Below are 14,298 nucleotides of genomic sequence, written 5' to 3' on the forward strand. Positions count from 1 at the left end.
GGCAGAGTAGGAAGTGGTTGTTTGTACAGGGCTTGTTTTGGATAGATGGTTGTTAGGTTCTCCTGTATGTTTTATTTTGTTCTATATTATCGTCTAGATGGAGAGCATGCGGTTGTGTGTGACGGAAGTGGAGGAGAAAAACTCTTGCTTGATGCAGAAGTTGACCACTACCCAGCGGCAGCTGCAGCAGGTGGAGAAGTGTTGCCACCAGAAGTTAGACAGCCTCAACCGCGAACTTGAGGATCTGCTTAATCGCCTGGCGGACAGAGAGGACCAGATCGCCGCTTGCAAGGATTGCATCAACATGAAGGTTTGTACTTTGTTGTGTGGTACTGTTATACGTGGTAGAACTGCAGACATGCCTGTCAATTCAGCTAGGTCCCATCGGAGATTGTTGTTAAACTCAAGAGGTCCCTCCTCATGAATAACGTTGTATTGTTGAAGTGGTTGTTAAAACTATGCAATGACAATGAGATGTGCACTTGGTGCATAAGGTTAAAGTCACATAACTGGGGGCTCCAGTATGAGAATAGTCAGTGAACTCGGGCTTACAAATAGTGTCAAGCAACAGTGAGGAAACAGCACTTAGGTGGGTGGTCTCTAGGGTGTGATCTTTAGCCAAATACGGAACCTGGAGAGGTTGGTGGTTTGGTTGCTCTGATATGCTTTGCTCCTTCTTTCCTATCAAATATTTAGCATCCTCCTTTTAGTTAAGTTTCAGTAAAGGTTTTACGGCGCTCGTAACTGCATAAAGGTCATATGAGCGCCAGAAGATTAGAGGTGTTACAAGAGAGTAACAAACATAAAAAAGAAAAACGGGAGATAAGGACGATCGATGTTTGATAGGAAAGAAGAAGCCGACCACACCAGAGCACCTGCCAACCAACGACATCCTCCTTTCTCCTCCTTTGTTTTATATTACTCTCTAGTTACACCACTTATCTTCAGCGCTTACAGTACCTGTTTGTGTTGCGAGTGCTGTAAATCTCTTACTTTAACTAAAATTAAATGCTTGCTAGAATAACCCACTGGCCCTGTGTTGTGACTACCAACAGTGGTGTGTTTGTAAAATTGTATTGGTATGGTATTATATATTATGTTAAATATTTGTCATGTTGTGGTGGTGACAGCTTGTAAATGTCAACCGGGCCTGTCCCATTTGAAAATAAGGCCACTGCTAATAAAAGGTTAAAGATGTACTTTTTAATGTTATATTTTTTGTAAAACAGAATATGATGGTGAATAACCAAGAACTTTATTTTCTCGGCAAATTTGAGTATATTCATGCTGAATTTTTCACAGAATGGCTCTTTGAGGAGTTTAATCCGTTTGAGACTCAGTCAAGGCAAAGAAGTTGTGGCATCGGGACAAAATAACAGATTTCCCTGGTTTTTAAAAAAATTATTGTTTATTCCAATATCTCAAATGTGGCGATTTTTTTCATTGTTTTCTCTTAGTGTCTATGATGTTACGGTATAGCTCTTCACCTTGCATGCTGAGGACATGAGGTCGATCCTCTGCATCAAAAACCCTTTCCAGATTATCTTTATCTTTGTATTGGGATGTTTCCCACAAAGCCCAGGTAGGACCTGACATGCAGAGTGGAAGATCTCAATTGTGTCAATGAGGATGCAGAACAATTAGAACAGCTTACCTCTATTTCATATTTTTGTTTCCTATGTGTCACGAGGCGGTGGAATCAGGTGCTCATCAATTTTTGTGCATGTGGAGTTACTGGTATCATCTTACAGCTTGTTCATTTATCTTGCTTTTGATGGAAAAAATACCCATCTATCTTGAGCAGAAATGAAGATATTCGTGATTGAAAGAGGTAAGTTCACTTGGTTTCAGCGGTAAAAACAGCGAGAAAATGGCTGCCAAAGTTTGGTAACTTCAATAGCTAAAGAGTCTTTGAAAACTGAAAAATTTACATATTTTGAGCTTCTAATCAACGTTTTTCAATATAATTCACATGGAAATGTTTTTATTTGGACATAAGAGGGTTGATCAAATAACAATTTGATTAAAATTGCAAATACTGGTGGGAAAATGCCTGTTTCTCCAATTTTGTAATTTTGACGAGCGCCTGATTTCACCATGATGCCTCACATTTGTATGTGCAGTGTCCAGAGGTGTGCTTGTGGTTCTTAATGATTTTGTTTGATTTGTGCAGCTCCTGAAAAATCCTATCAAATTCTACAGGAATCTGAAATTATGCGCTTGAAATTGCGTTTGTGCAACTGTGACCGGAACTGCAGCAACAGCAACCAAATGGATCGTAACAGTGAAGATGTTGATGGAGGTCGGCTGAGCCCCCCGGTACAGGACGACATTGGCATGCCTAACCAGGGCAAGATGGTGGCTATAACTGCACAGGGCAGAAACTCTCAGCTGGACAGTGACCTTGACAGTGAGGATTTTGTGGAACAGTCCAACCGGTATAGTTATTTTGACCTTCCAAGGGTGGATGTTAGAAGTCTGTGGTATCAAGGTTAAGTGTTTTCACTACAAGTCATAAAGTTCATGAAACATAACGATATCAATCCCAAATTTTCTGTAAGCTCCATGACTGGGGCTTTCGTGGCCTAGAGGTTAAGGTGTTAGCCTCTCATTCAAAGGTCTTGGGTTCGAATCTGGGTAGTGGCGGAAACAATTTTTCTCTAAAATTGTCTCCTTTCACCTCTTTTCCTGCTCTCTAGCAATGTTCTGTCCTCTGCTTTCTTCTCCACTTGCAGCCCCCACCCCCTCACCTCCTTTGCCCCCTCCTCTGGGCTCCCCACTCTTTATTCAGCCTTACTACTGCTACTCCTTGGCTCCTTCTTACTGCTGTCTTTCAGCCACACACCTGATCTTATGGTAGGAAAGATCTATACCTAGCCTTCTTGGACAAGGGCGAAAAATCTTGGCGGTCCCATGTACAAATTGCGCATGTTAACTCTTTATCTCCGCAAGCCGCTAGCGGCTCGCTGTTGGAACCATTGTGCCGGTGTCAGCGGCTCAGGCACATTCCTTTACAACAACTTTGACGTCAAATTACTTTTCAACAGGTCTCTTGTTTTATCGGGATTTCACGCATAAGATGAAGAACTATCAAAATAGGTTCACCTGTTTTGATTTAATTACCAATTAGGTGACGATTTTGTCATTTTTAGATTTAGTACCAAAAACGGGCCCGGCGTAGTGGGTTTGCCCCCCTTGGACATAAAGAGTTAAAGATCCCTTGGTGGTCTAAAATCGATAAGAGTAGGCTTCGACCACCACCCGAGCAAAATTCAAAGTTTCATTCCAACTGAAAATGTTTATGTGTCCCGTGCGCTCATATGACCTTATGCAATTGCGAGCGCCGTAAAACACTTACCAAAAAAACAAACAAACAAGAAGCCTGATGGCTTCGTACAACAGTCCAATCTGGAATAAATATTTTTCAGCTTTCTGCTGACTTACCATAATCTCCGTGTCTGTTTACTCTTTTTGGAGCTTGAGTGAAATCTTTAAAAAACAATTTTTGTATTAAAAATAAAAAAGCAAATCAAATGACTTAGAGGTAGTGTATTGACTTTTCTTTCAGACATTGTGTGGGTTTATTTCTTTTTGGCTGTAATGATTGACTTGCCTCCTCTCTTGAGACAACACATGGAAACCAAAGTATAATTACTGACAAAAATCAAGAATCTATTTCAAGCTGCATTGGTACTGAATCATTCACCCTTGAAGAACAAAGGAAAAAAGTAAAGTTTCTGATTTTCTATGATTCTAGAAGCTTTTCTGGCAATGAATGTGGAAGCTACCCTTTACCTTAGTCTCATCACAACTGATATGACTTCATTTAAATTTGTTGTTAGATCTCATTCTTTTTTTTTTCAATCTGATGGAGCATCAGAAGTCTGGTGTTGGTCAGTCATCTCCATTCCCCACGGAATCTTCCTTTTTTTTGGTTTATTGATTATAATCACTCTGTGTTGTTTGCTATTTGTACGGTATTTCTGTTTCGTTGGTATTGTATTCGTAGCCTCTTGTTGGGGAAGTAAAGTGGTTGGAGGGCCTGACTGATAGGTGTTTTTTTTCCTTTCCCCTCCGTTGTTTCAGTTGATACATGTTGTCTTTTCTCAGTACTAAATGACAATGGTCATGTCAATTTGGTTATCTTTACTCAACTAAATTATTACAAAATGACTTTCTGTTAACTACAGCATCTGAACTAAAATTCAGCAGGGCTTTGCTTCAGGTGAATGAGTTCCCTAATAGTATGTATGCACATCAGTGGTTTTGGTCCAATCATGGTATCCAAATTCACCTATTTCTTTTTCTAGGTCTACTTCAGATCAAACGTATAAATATGCCAATGAGAAGGAGTCAGTGTAGCTAATCAAAGGTTGATCTGAATTTTTTGCATGCTGTTTATGGACTGAAACACAATCCTGACTCGCTTTGCCTTCTGAATGAAGTACGCACAGCTTGGGCTGAGCCTAGTGAGTCATGTCGGAGCAAATTGGAGGTAACCTTAAACACGCAAATGTTCACTGTCCAGCTCACCTTCCAAACCCGCAAGGTTGATAATGAAACAAAAGAAATCTGCCCACGTAACACCAATTCTGAAAGAACTACACTGGCTGCCAATAAAAGAAAGGATTAAATACAAAACTGCCGTTCTCTGTTTTAAATGTATAAATGATAGTGCACCTTTTTATCTTAAAACATTCCTGGAATTATATAATCCACCTAGAGCCCTTAGATCAGCCTCTGACAATCTAATTCTTAAAACTCCAAAACAAAACTACAAAACATACGGCGAGCGTTCCTTTTTGTTCTTTGGTCCCCAGGTATGGAACGAAATCCCATATAAAATAAGATCTGCCCCAACAATTTCCATTTTCAAAAATCAGCTGAAGCATTTTTTATTCACAAAAGCATACCTGTCATAATGATGTACTGTGATATATATGCATGTGTATGCCAGACTGTGAGACTGAAGAAATAGCGAGTGAGAATGAGAGAGAGAAAAAGAGAGAGATAGAGAGAGAAAAGAGAGAGAAAAGAGAGAGATAGCGAGAGAGGTAGAGAGAGAGATAGAGGGAGAGATAGAGGGAGAGGGAGAGAGAGAGAGACAGACAGACAGAGAGAGAGAGAGAGAGAGATAGAGTGGAAATGTTTTTCTATCTGTATAGAATTAATGTTTTAATGAATGTTTCTAGTTACTCACGTTTCAACTGTATTTTGACTTTTCGTGAATTTATATTGCATTGTATATTTTTAGTGAACACATTTTCAACCTCACTGCGAGACTGTTTTTCTGGTATAAAATTTTACACATATGCATTTATATTATATGTATAATACTTTGTTTTACGTACACATTTGTGTCGATTAATTTTTAAGATGTGATGTCTTTTTCATTGTAATGCGCATTGAGCATCTTTTAGGAAATGGAAATGCGCAGTATAAATGCTATTTATTATTATTATTATTATTGACGGGTGCTCTGGTGTGGTTTGCTTCTTCTTTCTTATCAAATATCTATCGTCCTTATCTCCCTTCTTAATTTTTGTTCTTGTTTTTGTGTTTGTTACTCTCTTGTAACACCTCTTATCTTCAGAACTCATATGATGACCTTATTGTGTTGCAAGTGCCGTAAAACTTTGACTTAACTAAATAAAAAAAACAGCCCCTCCTGGGTCCACCCTGCCCTACTTTTTGAACAAGTTTGCACGACTTTTCAAATGTCTTGTGTGTTCCCCTGTGGTCCCCAGGCTGACACTCAGGCTGATGCAGCCCAAGAGTGGAGCAGACACTGGAGGCCACGGTGCTAGCAGGTCAGAAGACGACTGGCTTCCCCAGCAGCCGATGAGGGTGCAAGGTGGGAGAGTAATGTCGTATGACTTGGCTGTTACCGGGCCTACGCTTGTTTTTAAAAACAAAAGGGAGAAAAGTTTTTTTCAAATTTTTACAGACTACTTAACCTGTTTCATAATCAATGTGAACATTATGCCTGTGTTGCGAATCAGTCCCTTATATTTCAACAATAGTTTTATTGCTTAACTCTTGTCCTGCGTCTGTGCTGAGATGTGAATCTTATCAGCAACCGATTACGTCGGATGTTCCGGGCAGGCCGCCGGGGTCACTCAGTGTGTACTGTTGGTGTACAGCGCGTGCGCCTGGAAACGTGTGTTTTCGCCATGAACACCGCGAGAGTGTTAATTGATGATGAAAATAACGCTCTATCTTTCATAGCTTTCTATTTATAAAGTGTTACAAACACAAGAATAACCCTCTCTCATAAGCTGATAAGACATTACGAGTAGTTACGCCGATTCGAATAACCTTTCTCGATGCTCCTGCTGTTATGAATGACCTGAGGTCCGAAAGGGGATAATATAGGTCAATTTCCAAATGTTTGCACTCAAATTGTGCTTTGTACCTGCCCAGTGGTGTTCAAAATTATCAAACAAGCTTATTTTTTTATCAGGTAGTATCATTTCATACAAATTCAAGCTCAAGATTTTGTATAGAAAAATGGAAGTCTTGTTTCCTGACTATCCTTTCGAGATCCTCATGTCTAAGTGGGTCAATTTGTTCTATAATTTCATTGGATGAACGTCTAGAGCTACCAACTTGGCGTGTTTTGAATGAGATGTACGCCTAGGTTACGAACCAATGCAGGCGGTTCTAGAAGAAAGCCACAAATGCACACAAACTCAAGCAGACCGACACACACACTTGAGCTGCATGAATGCGGATCCAACGATGGACCCCAATTGAACGGGAGATGATGCTCTGCGTGCGTGCGCTGAGCTAGGGGCCAGACTGACACCGGACCAGAACACAGGGGAGGTGCCGAAATAGGCTTATCGGGCGATATAAACCTGGCCCCGCACGACAAGGGTTAAAATAAACCTACAGACTTGCATGCATAAATATTGTGAACACACATGTTGTGAAACGTGTGCATTGCAAACAGATTTTCAGATCCCGAATTGTTCTTATACATGTAAATATTCTTTGCTTTTGAAATACATGCATAGTGAAATTTGTATGTAATGAAAAGATTTCATCGTCCCGCTGATTTTGTTATGCATGTGCTGGACCGTATGTTTTTAGATAAAGAATAATTCAAGCTCTTGATGAGATTTGACTTCCATCGGGGTTTGAATCCTTTTTATTATAATTAGATTGCTACAAGAGTATTCTAGGCTCTGCTCTGAACCCTGTTTATTGGAAAAAGGGGTCCAATGTTTTATGATGTAAACTGTGTTGAAAATGGAACCAAAAAAGGGGGAGGGGTGGGGGATGTTAAAAACTCAAAATTATCCGAACAAGCCAGCCCTTCGCAACTTTGCTACTGTAAATGAATAAACGTACTTGGATGTCGGTTTCAGGTGAAGACCAGCTTGAGGATCAAAGTAGTGAGGACCACAACTCCTCAAGTGCCAGAAACAGCTTAGGGTAAGCACTGTTTATTGCGCTCCGAGAGAGAGAAAGAGAGAGATGGCTTTTGGTGGTCTGGAATACCAAGGAAATATTTTAAATTTACCCCTTGAAAGATTTTATTCTCCATTTTTTATCCCAACAAAATTTTTGATTTTATAAAGGCCATTGGTCTTTACTCGAAGATGTAAATGGTGTTATTTTTACATGTAAACTGCTATTTTTGATATTTCAACCATTTTCACTCACAAAGTAAAGCCAAGCTATGCTATAGACTAATGTTAAAATAACCACTTGTGTCCTGTATGCTCGTATAGCCCGATGCAGTTGCAAGCGCCGTACAACTTTTACCCAACATTAGAAGTGATTAATTCACATTCTGTAAACCTGTTACCATTTTTTATTTCTTTACTGGTAGAACGCCTTCTGTATTTTCATTTTACAGGGTCTCAGAAGTTCAAGAGAGATTACGGTCAAACCAACGCTTGCAGATGGAAATAGAGAAACAGCTGAAATCACTTGGAGAAAATATAACTGATGATTTACATCAAACAGATCAGTATTAAAATATTATGTCCGCAGGTCTTTTCAGAAATGTTTATTTTATATATGTGCGTATATATCTGTATATATACGAATATACATCTAACATCTGATTTCCTGAATGTTAACAATCTCGCAGGCGCCCTCTTTTATTTAAATATTAATAAAAGGAGACGTAAAACTGAAAATTTGTGGTACATATATTTTTTGTTACTGTTTTGGGAGATCAGTTGAATTTGTTTTGTTCTTCTCACTGCCTGTACTTTCATTTTTAGTATCTTGACTTGCCAAGTTTGCTGCAGGCTGTGTGCATTCTTCTTTTCAAACTACAGCGGTCTCTGAATGGGATATCGGACAAGAAAAATCTAGTTTTTTAAATAGAAAAGATTTTTCTTTATATTCATCTCTAGTTGATTTTGATTGTATGTACCTATGACGCATAGATTAGATTTGTATGAAGTTTTCTTTGCTAGTGTACTAAGTAGCAATTTTGGGGGAAGGGTTTAAGTAAAGGTTTGACAGATTAGTTGTAGCCAATGAGATTTACTCTCAACTCATGTCATCACTGTATATCTGTGACAATCTGTATGTTTAATAGAGGTTTAATGCTAGCTTGTCATAAATAGTAAAATATGAGAGAGAGATCATTTTAGGAAGCCATGAAGTTTGCAGTGAGATTTCTTGTAACCAATAAAGACATATACAGTAGTCTCCGCCTAAACGCATGTCATACAAAAGCACGCTCCACTCAAACTCAGGCTTTTGTCACATGACGGGTTTTTTACTATATTATTTAGACGAACAAACGCATGGCCACTTCTTCTTAACGCATGCTTCAATCCGTGAAACGCACTGACAGGCGAAGCTTGGTGAAGGGAAATTTTCGTTGCAATCTACACAGCTTGAATAAGACAACCCTGGCAACCGGATACCGGTATTTGACAAGCCTGGCCCTCATGCAGAGCAAAGAGAGTGATGGACAGAGTTTTCACGGACACATTGGTCGGATGGTATATTGGGGAGGGGAGGCTGAAATGTCTTCTGATTGGTCTCTCAAAATGTATTCTGATTGTTCCCTCAAAATGCGTCTTTGAGAAAAGGTTTCTGACTAAGTGTTTGATTGACTGCTTATGTAGTATTTAGTTAGGCCTATAATGCGCAAGACACTTGAATGCTGTAAAAGACAAGATAGGCCTCTTGTTAAAGATTAGTAAAGTAATCAGCTGTGCTTGATGAATGAATCGCAAGCGGAAAATCTGATGTCATCCATGCCTTTACCGAGTTGCAATAGATGACAGGCAGTTGGGATTGGTCGCTTTGAAAGCAGCGTGGCTGAGTAGAGCTTTTCCCTGGGACCACTTCTGTCATGAACGGTATCCTCTTATCTGTTCCCGACATTTTATAGTGCATTTATCAACAGTGAGTCCGTCTTTCTGCGCCCCCCCTCCTTCCCCAACCCATTCAACGGCTTTGTATTCATAATTCATAACCGCAGTTAGGGAATTCTACATAAAACAGTCACGTGTCATCACATTATCCACATTATCGACCCTCCAAGGGAGGTCACTAAAATATCAAGGAAATCAGATGATTGTGTCCCTTTCTCCCTTTGCACTGGTTCTTATAAAGGCATGCTCTGTATAAACCCATGCTTAGAGACCTTCCCAAACACCTGATGTTTAGGCAGAGACTACTGTACCAGTTTGAAAGCAGCACGAAATATGGTTTTAACAAGTACCAGAAGGATCTCATTCTCTCTATCTCTGTGGTTCTATATCTCCTTCTCTCTCTCCCTGTGGTTCTATATCTCCTTCTCTCTCTCCCTCTCTCCCTCTCTCTCTCTCTCTCTCTCTCTAATTCTTAGACCTTAGTAATAGTAATATCAGCCGGGACTCCTGAAGATTGTGACTGTTAAGTCACTTAATGTGTCCCTTTTGGGCTGTTCGCCTTTGTATTTCAATTTATTTATATTGTTCGTTCTGGCGATCAAACTTTGTGGCAAAATTTGCCTCTTCAGTGTTTTGTCGTCATTTTTTTTTGGTTCCATTTCATGTTACTTTTGAAACTTTTCACTCCCGAACCAGTCAATAGTCAATTGAACGCTGATAGAATTGTTTCAAAAGTCAAAATTTTTATATTTTGTTTGATCTACTCAAACAGTGAAGTCAGAATTAGATTTTGTTTCCATTTGTGGACGATGCATGAAAGGCGAGTCTTGTCATGCACCCGGTAATGCTCACTGTAGAAGAAGACACTTCATTGTTTGTTTAAAGTTGGAAATTTCTCTCGTGTTGTAATTTGAATTTTCACTGTGACTTTGATTTTTAATGTTAATTCATTCAATAGCATGATTTTTAACTTTTAAACCCACATAGAGTACACATTCTATCTATGCTTTATTGATCTTTGTGCCTCCTATGCTATGGAAAGGTGTTCAGTTATCAGCTAGATAAAAGTCTCCTTATTATAGATGAACAATTTAGTTTACTGTTAAGACTGACCACAATAATACTAAAACTTGTATTCAGTTTTCTGTGTACCGGTAGTGGAGAAAACCAGTGCTTCAATATCAGTTTTGATTTTATGTCCCTGTTGTTAGCTGCATAACGACTGGAAAAAAATGGTAAATTATATTCGTTTTAATTTATTAATACTACAGTGACAATTCGTGTACAGTGGATGAAAACAAAGGATAACTTTCTGGATCTATGATAATTTCCTGGCACCTGAAGAAAAAAAAAGCTGTTGTTCCCACTGCACTTGAGACAACAAAAGGTGAATTGAATATATTTTGTGAAATATTTACAAAGTGGAAATTTTTAAAGGTGTATAATGTATGAAAGCCCAAGTAGATATAGTTGGAACCTGAATTGACATCACTTTTTCGTCATCTTCGAATGTTGCTTTGCAGTTTGCAGCGCCTCATTCAAGCTTTTAAAAAGTCATATTTTGGGGAGGAGGATTTCTTGATTCTTTGGAGTGATGAAAATATGTTGAGGGTTGGTGATAGATCATTTTACTTTGTACAAATTCATCTGATATGACCCAGAGGCTTTGAACTATTGTAGGGAAAGCATCGTCTGGCAAGTTTATTGTACTGATAAGTATTTTGTTCTAATGATTGTATTGTGCTAACTTACTTGTAATGTACAGAATCTGCTAGGACTTATTGTCTCCGACCAGCATCTTGCACCATAAAGATATGAGTCCAGTTTCCACTGGAGAAAATATTTTTTTCTAATGTTTTCATCATTCTGCTTGAGATATAATACCTTCCTACAAAGCTTGGGTTGGTCTGTGACATTGTATTAAGTCTGTCCATGTAAACCATTCTCAGTCATTCTTCTTAATTGCAGTCTTGAAATATTGGTCTTTTGCCCTTTTATTAATGGTATGAGTGATCTAGATTCTTCTTAATTTTATTCCGCCAAGGCAGTTCTACCCTGAAACTAATAAATAGAAAACGAGTTGTTTCGTATGTTTTACTACAAACAGTGAAATAATCAATCATAGTCAAGTGCCTAGTGTGGTGAGCAGTAATGTGGAACAGTCTGAAAAGCAGGAAGCTATAAATACTCTTTTGAAAGGCAAATTTGAATACTGAAATTGAATTTTAATCATTTAGTTTCTGAGGATTTGTCTTGATGCTTGCCCCGAAATCTTGGAGAGATGAGATAATCCATGTTTTTAAAAAATTCATTTAAATTTAAGAAATAATATATTCTTTACAAAATAATCGGGGAAAAATGCAACTAGATTTACTTTTATTAGAAAAAGAATACTGCTTCCAACTTGCCAGATTCCACTGCGGTACAGAGAGGGTAAGTTATTTGTTTCTCTCACTGTAGTTGCAACTATGGGTTTTCATTCATGACCAGTACCCATCTCTCTAGTGACTTAAGAATATGACATTACAGTAGACAGAGAAATGAACTTTCATCGTCTTTGTTTGGTTGAGATCGCTTCACATGCTAAATTGTTATGTATTTTCAAAGTTTCCATGGATTTGTCTTAGTTTCAATTCCATGTGACCCTCCATTTTGTCGCTATTTACTTTAAAAATTAACACATGCACTTTTTTCTGGGTCAATTTTGACCATTAAAAAACTCAAAGAAAGAAGAATAACTTTACTTTTACTGTATAGCCTCGTTTTCAGTCAATCCTAATTTGGATATTCTTCCAAGACCTCATAAAAATGCATACTACTATGGCAGTGTCAAGTATTCAGCGAATAAATAGCCACACAACGCCGTTCTTGGTGCTAATCGATAGACTCGGCGCAACACCACTCTATTTGTTATGTTAATAAATGGTTATACGACAGTTTCAATTCTGGTGGTGTGGTGTTGAATTTCGCTCAACTATGATAGTAATAATGAATAAAAAGAAGGAGAAAAAGAAGAGGAATGACATGATCTGATGAAGACATGAGCACAGTCTTTTTTTTTTTTCAGAAATAAAAGTGCAAAAAAGATACAGATCTGTGCCAAAATATCTTTTTGGCAATTTTGCTGCTTCACTCTTTGTAAATGAAGCCTCATTTCCATTAACTGCACTATATGAATATGACTATAAAATATACAGTACAGTATAACAGGGATAGGTCAAACGCAGCAGACTCAAAATCACGCATCCCTGGAACTGTGCCTGCAGTCCCCTTTTTTAATTTCTTTATCTTTGTAAGATATCCCTCAAACTCCTGAGGTCGACCCTGACGAATTGGAACTATCCGTGTTATACTGTATGTATAATTTGTATATTTACCAGTACATATTATTGAGTTGTAAGTCGTTTACTAATATATTTGTGGTGCTACCACTGGAAAGATTCCGTCCTGTATCAATGATATTCACACAGTTTATTTAACTGTGATGTGCCAGGCCTTACTTACTACTCCTAATATGCCAACGATCTGGCTATACATGTGTTAGAATTTGTGTTGGCTTGGTTAATAACATATGTGAGGCAGCATGGTGAAATCAGGCGCTCGTCAAAATAATGAAATCGAAGAAAAAGGCATTTTCACAACAGTTTGGCAATTTTTTTCGAAATTTGTTTTTTTGCTAAGCACCTTTCACATTCAAATGAAAACACATTTCCATATAAACTTTAGTCAAAAACCTTGTTTAAAGGCACAAAACATAATTTTCAGTTTTCAAGGACACCAGCTATTGAAGTTACCAAACTTTGGCGGCCATTTTCTCAATAATTTAACCATAGAAACTAGGCTACCCCACCTTCTTCAATTGCAAATATTTCGATTTCTATTCAACCAAGATGGATATATTTTTTTCACTGAAAGCAAGGCAAGTAAATAAGCTTTCAGAAGATATCAATAACTCCACATACTCAAAAAATTTATGAGCGCCTGATTCCACCCTGTCATGACACATATGTTGGAGCAAATGGCATTTCTCCCCCCCCCCCCCCCTCTTGCTCTCTCTGTGGCTCTGTCTCTCTCTGTTTCTCTCTGTCTGTCTCTCTGTCTTTGTCTCTGTCTCTGTCTCTTTCTCTCTCTCTCTCTCTCTCTCTCTCTCTCTCTCTCTCTCTCTCTCTCTCTCTCTCTCTCTCTCTCTCTCTCTCTCTCTCTCTCTCCCTTCAAAGTATGCAAACTTTATTTTCTTCTGATCTTTTAAAATCAATTACTTCTCATGAGTGTTCTTAATATTATAATAATAAGTTCTTGAACTTTAATTTTAAGCCATCTTTCAACTAACGTATTACTATAGCTGCGGTATATATACTTTAAATGCTCATGGGGTGTTCCGTCAGACTCCTCTCTTGTATGCTGTGGTTTGATGTGTAAATCGGCTGCCTTATCCCATCGAAAAATGTGAAATTTTCAATGAATGAATGACTTGATATATATGGTGCTGTGCATCAAGCACATTCCCTATTATGCTCATTTTGTAGTGTGAACTTTTGTATTTTACTGTATGTGCGCATGTGTGTCTTAGAGAGCCATGTGCAGAACTGAAAATGAGTGTCAGGTCCTGCAGGTTCGATTACTTCTTGAAACTGGTCCTGTCTTTGATTCTTTGACTTCTTTTCTGCCACTTTATAAGACTTTTGTAACCACTTATAGCTTCCATAAGGCGTTCATGGAGGGTGGGAAAGTTGGTGAAATGTTTTTGTAGTTTATTTGATAGATACCTATTTTATAGCATGTATTTTCAATGTGCCATATTTTTTAAAAAGGTTTGAAAGTCAGAAGATTGCATTGCATTCTAGGTCAGCTATCACAAGTGAAAGTCAGTTGAGGTTTTCTTTTCCCTGCTATTGTTGGAGGAAGTGGGTGGTTGGCGGGTGTTCTGGTGGGGTTTGCTCTTCTT

General features: G+C 38.4%; 1 protein-coding gene across 3 annotated transcripts in view; it reads left to right on the forward strand.

The window, feature by feature from the left end:
• The window catches only part of LOC101864248 (coiled-coil domain-containing protein 18), a 61,216-nt gene extending 53,063 nt beyond the window's left edge, over nucleotides 1–8,153 (forward strand). For 2 of the 3 annotated variants that reach the window (XM_005105652.2, XM_005105653.2), the window contains exons 29-33: nucleotides 98–310; nucleotides 2,203–2,438; nucleotides 5,748–5,854; nucleotides 7,374–7,440; nucleotides 7,868–8,153. In XM_005105652.2, coding sequence (XP_005105709.1) covers nucleotides 98–310; nucleotides 2,203–2,438; nucleotides 5,748–5,854; nucleotides 7,374–7,440; nucleotides 7,868–7,988 — 744 coding nt within the window. In that variant the 3' untranslated portion in view covers nucleotides 7,989–8,153. Of the gene's footprint in view, nucleotides 1–97; nucleotides 311–2,202; nucleotides 2,439–5,747; nucleotides 5,855–7,373; nucleotides 7,441–7,867 lie in introns of those variants that run through there. The other variant, XM_005105654.2, reaches the window with a different exon arrangement.
• The last annotated feature ends 6,145 nt before the right edge of the window (nucleotides 8,154–14,298 follow it).

The sequence above is a fragment of the Aplysia californica genome, unplaced genomic scaffold (genome assembly GCF_000002075.1).
Source record: "Aplysia californica isolate F4 #8 unplaced genomic scaffold, AplCal3.0 scaffold00484, whole genome shotgun sequence".
In the NCBI taxonomy this organism is placed as follows: domain Eukaryota; kingdom Metazoa; phylum Mollusca; class Gastropoda; order Aplysiida; family Aplysiidae; genus Aplysia; species Aplysia californica.